The sequence below is a fragment of the Pleuronectes platessa genome, chromosome 10 (assembly GCF_947347685.1).
Source record: "Pleuronectes platessa chromosome 10, fPlePla1.1, whole genome shotgun sequence".
NCBI classification, from domain to species: Eukaryota; Metazoa; Chordata; class Actinopteri; order Pleuronectiformes; family Pleuronectidae; genus Pleuronectes; species Pleuronectes platessa.
Window position 1 is genome coordinate 3,873,919 of NC_070635.1, and position 7,861 is coordinate 3,881,779.

Below are 7,861 nucleotides of genomic sequence, written 5' to 3' on the forward strand. Positions count from 1 at the left end.
GATTAGTGTTAATTTTCCACACTCATTATAAACCGGGGCAAGAGTTTTAGTTTCCCTAAGACATAAGAGCAGCTGACTGCTGGACCCAATTTACTGGACCTTTTCAGGTCATAACGTCTCACACACCACGACAAAGGTCCTCTTGTGAGCTACATGCTAACACCAGGCAGCTCGGAGGGACACGTTTAGAGCAGTTTCATGGTTGAGCTGCAGAGATTTGGCCAGTGCAGTAGTCTCTATGTGATTCAGGGACTTACTCTGTTTGTCAATGCTGCCACAAAATAGCTGTGTGTTGGTTTTTATTGCTGTGAGACTGTAACTGCTCCTGGTTTGGGATCAGAATACTGCACCACTGTGTCATCACCATATACAGAATTCTTTATTAGTGTTATTCTTTACAGCTTCTTTAGCACGTGAGCAAATATGAGAGATGCCTCTGGTCTGCAATAAACACAACTCTATGAATTTCTCTTTTCAAAAATGCTATGTCTTGAGTTTTGTCTTGCCCTCACCTGAGGGGGAAGGGCCTGTACTGAATTAGACTTTCCTTCTTTAAGGATTGCAGGACACTGAATCTGAACTACTAGTAACCTCCATTTCTTATAAATTTTACATATTTTTAGTTTCCAGTGGGTTGGAGGTGATGTACATTTTCCTCATACACATCTACAGTATTTTTCCAGCTTGTGCTTCTGCTCTGTTTCTCTGCAGCAAGCGCCTCTGGCACAGCCCGAGTCTCCCACTGCATCGGCAGGAGAGGATACACGCACGCCTCCTGACTCAGGCGAGTCGGACAAGGAGTCAGTCAGCAGCAGCTCCAACGGCAACTGTGACACAACCACGGGATCAACGACCTTTGGAGGCGGGACCTTGGCCAAGAACAGCTCCTCGTCCTCATCTAGTTCTTCTAGCACAGGGTCGGCAGGGACGGGAACAGCAGGGAAGGACAAAACCAAGAAGGACAAGGATAAAGACAAGAAGAGGGCAGACTCTGTGGCCAATAAGCTCGGCAGTTTTGGCAAGAGCCTGGGCAGCAAGCTGAAAAAGAACGTGGGCGGACTGATGACGGGAAAGAACGCTGGAGCTGGAGGTGCCAAGCAGGAGGGCGGGGAGAAGAAAAAGGGCTCATTTAGGGGGAGGAAGGGCAGCAAGGATAGCTCGCCTTCAGCCCAGGCCTCAGAGGATTCTGGGAAAGGTTCCCCTTCCTCAGGTAGCGAGCGTCTCAACGGGACAGGAAGCAGTATGAGCAGCAGTGGTGGGAGCAGTATCGAGAACGAGACCTACAAGTACAGTGCAGATGTGAAGGTTAGCCTGGGCATCCTGCGAGCCGCCATGCAGGGTGAGAGAAAGCTGATCTTCTCCAGCCTCCTCACCACGAGCAACCGGCAGCCCTTCCAGGAGGAGATGATCCAGCGCTACTTGTCCGACGCAGAGGAGCGTTTTCGGGCTGAGCAGGAGCAGCAGCGTCGTGATGTAGAGAGGAAGGGCGTCAGCAATGGCATCCCGCCATCCAAGAAGGAGGTGGTTGTTGGTACGGAGCTGAGCTACAGGCCTTATGAGGCCAAAGAGGTGCTTTCAGAGAACTCTTCCCCTTCCTTCAACCCTCTCAAAGCCTCTCCTTTGAGCCCCTCTATGTACTCTGGGGTCATTCCCATCCCCCGGCCCTCCTTCATAGATCAGACTCCTGCTGCCGCGCCCCTCACCCAGCATCTTCACATGCACGGCTACATGGAGAATCGGCGGCAGCTAGCTGGTGGCTCCCCAGTCACCTCCTACCCTGGCCTCCCCTCGTATGCAACACTTCCGCGACACTGCCCCTCAACACAGGGACCCTCGCACCCACAGTATATCCAACAGGGCCCCTCCTCCCTCAGTCCCTCCCGCCTCGCGCCCTCATACCCCCCAGAGCTCGTCCCTCCAGATTATCCCTTGTCTGAACCTGCTGCTGCTGGGAGCTACACCAACGGCTTCCGGGACATCCACCCCAACCTAGACTCTCGGAGTGGGCAACCACCCGTCAGACACTACTCGCTGGGCAGCGCCGGTGGTTTGGCCGGCCTGCCGTCCAGCCGCTGTCGGACACCCAGCTGCACCTACTTCGGACACCCCGAGACGGGCAACTACTGCTCCTACTGCTACCGGGAGGAGCTGAAGAAGAGGGAGCCGGAGCCGGCCATCCACAGGTTCTGAGCGGACCGTGCTTATGGCCTGAATTCGTTGAGTGGCCTTTTCAGTTAAAGTGACGGCTGGGGCGGATCAGCCTCTGTACGGACAAGATGAGCGTCGGACAGCTCCCTCCCTCTCTCAGCGGTGTCAGCTCCACCTCAGAGCCTGACGGAGAGTCGACTCCATCACTGAATGAGCAGGGTGGCGTCTGACTGCAGGGGAGATGGTATTAGACCATGGGATAAACTAACTGCACTTCTGTTACATTTTGCTGTGGCTCTTATGCAGGTGTCGTGTCTGAGTGTGTGTGTGAGTGTGTTTGTTAGTGTGAGTGTGTGTGTGTTTGTGTGTGTGTGTGTGTGTGAGTTGCAGGCTCTCCTCCTTTATCAGATTTTAAACGCCTTGCTATTGTCTCCTCCTAGTGGAGAGAATGTATGTGGCAGGCGCCGTACATAACACTTATCGACACACAGTGCATGCACACATACACACCAAGTCAGACTCACACCACACAAACAGCGATGCAAGCACAAACAAAAAGGCACGAGTGTCTCCTCTCCATTTGTGGTCCGTGGTAATGTTCGGGTGGTGAATTAAGGGACGTTTGAGCATTTTGAAGTCACATCCTCTGAGGGTGATATCAGTGATTTCATTTCACACTACTGTTACTAGATGCTTGCATCACACGTACCTCGGGAAACAGCAGAGTTAAATCCTTTTTTTTCGTCGGCCACCATTTGCATAAACGCAAAAATTGCAAACTACCGTGCAATGCTAATCGTTAAGCGTTCTGCAGGCTGCTGTGGTGCTAATGTTCCAGGTTGCAAAACACGTCAATGTTCACGCATCCATCACCACTGTCCTGCATCGTTAGCAGTATCTCTCCGGCTGAAACAAACTATACATTTTGTCCTAGTCATATATCTACACATTGGATTTTGAAGATGTCAGCAGTCGGTCGCATTATTGACCCGGCGTCGTAGAACAAGAAGACATAGCACCATAGGTCAATAGTAAGAAGCTGTTCCCAGAGCCTGATTCAGAGGGTTTCACGTGTGGTTGGAATGTTTCTCTATCGGGTCGTCCTGGTTCTGCAATACACAACACACTACAAGGTGAGGATGTCACATCCAGACCAGCAGAAATTGGAGACGGATGTGAATATATGTTTAAAATGCCATGCAACACATATTGGATTCCAGACGGGTCAAAGTTTTTCTGTAAAGCTTCTGTTAACACGAAGCTGCATCAGAGTGAAAGACTGCTGTAGTTGTAATTTGTCTCCAATTTCTGTTTCTGTGGATGTTGACGCTCAAAACTAATAATTCACATTGCACTGACAAACTCTGGTTCCGAACGTCACGACAAACCCTCGACACTCTGCTGCTGCTTTCTAGAAACAAAGTTTTCTCATTGTCACACTAAAGGTTAACGTCACATCCCCGGAGGGACATCTCACTCCTCATTGGCTCGTTCGCCCACTGCAAACGTTTCAAAGTTCTACTGAAGGCGGTTTCCTGACTCCTGGCATTTCTCTCGCCCCGAAACCTGATCTCTCTCTCTCTTTTTTTGCACAAAGTCAAGCACTTTCCTGATGTCCGTCGATACCGTATGTTTTGCTGTTTTTCGGAAGTGGCCTGACTGTCGTCCTGTGTTCATCTCTGCAGACACTGCCACCTCTGTTCATTGGAAAATAGGGGCCGGAGGTTTTTTTTCTCTAAAGGATTCAGTTACTGTAGAGCTACAGCATTTCGGTGCCAGTGTCACCATCTAACTCAATTTCCTAGTTGCCTTTTTTGACATTTGTCCTCGCGGCATCACCATGTATTTCCTCTGAAAAGAAAAAAATGACCTAAATCAAATAATCCACTGCTTGCTTCATCGCCTGCAGCTCTGACGACTACTGCCCCCTAAATTTGAACATATTAATATTATTTTCATTTGTGTTGCCGCTTTTGAAATAATGCCGTTATTCTCTTTTCAGCCCGGCAGTGAGTATCACTGCGTTGATACCCAGCTGATGTTCTGTCTTTGAGTTTTCCTTGTTATCATTTTTAAGGCTGTTTTTGTTGTGCAAATGTCAAAATGACTACTTAAATACTGAATAATCTCCCTTATGATAAGCCATGGTGGAGTGACACCCGCTGCTCCACTCCTCCGGCATGAAGTCCAGTAGAAAAGCACAATTTAGTATGCAAGTCACTGCCTTGCCCAGTAGAGGGCGCCCTTGATTTAGTTTATTTTTTTCTTTGAACCCAGTATTTGGAGTTTGCCCTCGTTGCTCAAAACCCAAACTACAAAAACAAATGACCAAAATGTCAGAGGAATAAATCTCACGCGTACTAATTTAACACTATAACAATATGTTTAGGTATTTTCCAACAATTGCAGATGCTGTTAAATGAAGGAGGGAGGCTTTTTTTTTTTTTGCCGTGCATTTAAGGACAATTAAAAACACTGTTTCCCAAGAAAGCATTTGCTGTGTTTGTGTGTTGACGTGTTCATGCACTAGCATTTAAAAAAATCCCATCAAATGTTCTCTTCCTGTGGGAAAGTGATGCCTGTTCAACAAAGAAAAAGAAAAGTGTATGTGTGCGTATTCTCTGTCCTCCCTCCAAAGTAATAACTAGCTTGATGAATCCATTTCTTATTTTTATTTTTGCAACGAAAACGGATGCCTCAGAACCGTGTTTAAAAACATTGGACTCCACAGGCTAGACTTCTTTTGTATTTAAGATTTTAAAAAAAAACACAATGAGAGGTTGTACGAGTATGTTCCGTGTTATTTTTGTAAAAGCCCAAAGTTTTACAGTGTTTTTAAAAAGAAATGGTAAGAATGTATATTGTTGGATACTGAAGCAGGGACAGATGAGCGTGTCCGAGCCGGGGTTCGGGGTAGAACTGTTGTTGAAGGCGACTCCCAGACGGCTCCCTCATTGCAAACTAATCTCCTTAACGCTGACCTAACGAGATACCATTTGAGAATATATATATTTATAGTGAGATTTTTTTAATAGGTTTCCTTGTGGAATGTTTAGTTTAAGGCGAGTTAGGATGTTCTTTCTCACATGGCTACTTGTCATAGCAGTCTGGCTTTTTATTTGTTGCTTTTTGATTTGTACATTTCATTTCCGTTTTTTTATCTTTTTATTTTTCTCTCTCCAACCAAAACCGACCCATGCTATGCTGAAACGTGACGGGAGCGTTCTGGGCGACCCGGCGCGTTTCCTCCGAACCGGAAGAGAAACGGCTCAGAATTAGTTTTGCAACACAACTGACCCGAGTATATTTTTATATATTATATTGTAAAAACACTGTCGTTTCTGTGGGAACAGAATATTCATCATCGGTGACATTGACATGGAAAACTTAAGAGTTGCATGGGACTGGAACTGTTGCATGTAAACCGCAATTCATTTTACCAAATTTGTGCATTATTTCAACTTGATTTCAGATGTCCTGGTGTTTTGATCTTGTTTATTTTTTTTATTATTTCATTTTGTTTCATCTTATTTTTTTATCTTTGGAATGTTTTGTCTTTGAGAGGAGAGTCTCCCGAGGCTGTGTGACAGTGCAATCTGGATAGAAAGAACATCAGATTTTATGTTAGGTTGTTATTATTATTATTATATTATTATTCATTTTTTGCACCGTTTGAATAAATTCTCATTGTATTTCAAGAACACTGCTGCTTCTCTCTTTTGTGTTTCAAAACAAAACCTTTTGTCGTCGCCTGATTTCTGAGTCACACATTAGTCAGGTTATGCATTTATATATAACAAAGTGTTACACAACTTTGAATTTGATCCTGACATATAGTGTGTTTGTATATAATGTGATGAATTAGAGCTGAAACGCTTTGTGAAATGACAGAATGAAGTCAAAATGTATTGAAATTTGTATATCAAGTATTAATTTATAATCCAAAAATCAAATCACACTTTGAATACACACTTTCATCTTCTCCCCTGTTATATAGAGTCTATATAAAGCAGACTGAACATACATTATCTAAAATGAAATTGATTTTGATGCAGAATTATTTGTTGCATTTCATTTACTTATGTCTGTAAACTGAGTAAAAGTTGTTCATATTTTATAGACGTTTTGCAAACCAAGCAAAAACTAGCAGATGAATAATGAATAATCAAAATCATTAGTCGCAGCTCTGCAATAATTTGAAATCTACTTTTAACTCTCAGCTTGTAAGGTTTTTATCACACAGGTCAAGAGAAACTAAAAGTTCTTCCGCTTTAAAACCATTATAATATTAAAGTGAAGCCACAGATTAGATTTTAAACCTGGAGACATTTCAGGGGGATAGAAATAAAATCAACATATTAAAGGAGCTTAGTCGGACTCCTGTCGTTCTGTATTAGCTCTAACCTTGTTGCATTATACATCCATGAATAAGCTCAGATGATGCAAGGTCCTGTGTCTGGGGCTGTTTTATGTATTAGAGAAACTGGAGACCCTTATGTAATATTGAACAGTTTCCCATGTGGTCGAAAAAAATCCAGACCTCTCTCTATTATCGTTCAGAAGGACGCCGTCTCTCCACCTGCCCAGCACCACCAGTCCCAGGAGGCTCTCCAGACTGGGAGGATTCTCTCCTGAGGTGGCCGGCTGTGTTTTCCCTGGAAAGAGAGTTACTGCTCGTTTTTATTTCCAGGAGTTTTGGATGAGAGAGACGAGGAGCCGCTCCCCACACCGAGCCGCCGGAGGATCCACAAGCAAGGTACTGCAGAACAGAAACCGGCTGCAGGTCGGTTCTCAGGCTCAGTTCTGTTTGTCAGCAGGTTGTTGGGTTTGAAACTCCAGAGGGTCGAGGGTTCAGTGGTTTGATGGAAACTGGACGACTGACTCGGCTGCTGCTTCATTTTAAAACCTGTGAGAACAAGAACACAAAGTCTGAGGAGAACAAACTCATCTCATTCATTCTCACTGAAGAGGATACAAGTGGGATTTAACTAAATGTGTTCAGAACATATGTCCTTATGAAATGTGACTCACTTTATATTTAACAGTTTAAAGGTGAAATCAGCTTCACTACAGAGGAGCCTCAGGCTGGAAGAGACTAAAAGCATCTGTAGTGTTTTTGTGTCTCTCTTGTTGTTTCAATTCTCTTTAGTAAGTTGAATCTTTCATTTCATGTAACTGTGGATATTTTGTGTGTTTGTTTCACTCAGTGTGTTTGATTGTGAATGTGTTTCACTCTGTGTTTGATTGTGAGTGTGTGTGTTTCACTGTGTCTGTTTCTCTCAGTGTGTTTGACTTGTGAGTGTGTGTGGGTTTCATTCTGTGTTTGACTGTGAGTGTGTGTGTGTGTGTGTTTTACACTGTGTGTGTGTGTGTGTGTTTCACTCTGAGTTTGACTAGGTGTGTGTGTATGTTTCACTCAGTGTGTTTGACTGTGAGTGTGTTACACTGTGTGTTATTCACTCTGTTTGTTTGACTGTGAGTGTGTGCGTGTTACACTGTGTGTATCGCTGTGTGTGTTACACTGCGTGTATGGTTGTTTGTTGCACTGTATGTGTGTGAGAGAACATATCACCATCAGTAATTGACTGGTTTGTGTGTGTTACACCGTGTGTGTGTATGTTTGTGTTTATGTATGTGTGTTTGTTTGTGTGTGTGTGTGAGTCCGTTACACAGTGTGTGTGTGTGTGTGTGTGTGTGTGTGTGTGTGTGTGTG

General features: G+C 44.6%; 1 protein-coding gene across 1 annotated transcript in view; it reads left to right on the forward strand.

Annotated features, from left to right (window-relative positions):
* Positions 1 to 5,849, forward strand: part of otud7b (OTU deubiquitinase 7B) — a 33,696-nt gene extending 27,847 nt beyond the window's left edge. Inside the window, exon 12 of the mRNA XM_053432361.1 lies at positions 712 to 5,849. Within this exon, the coding sequence (XP_053288336.1) occupies positions 712 to 2,190 (1,479 nt within the window). The 3' untranslated portion in view covers positions 2,191 to 5,849. The remainder of the gene's footprint in view (positions 1 to 711) is intronic.
* The last annotated feature ends 2,012 nt before the right edge of the window (positions 5,850 to 7,861 follow it).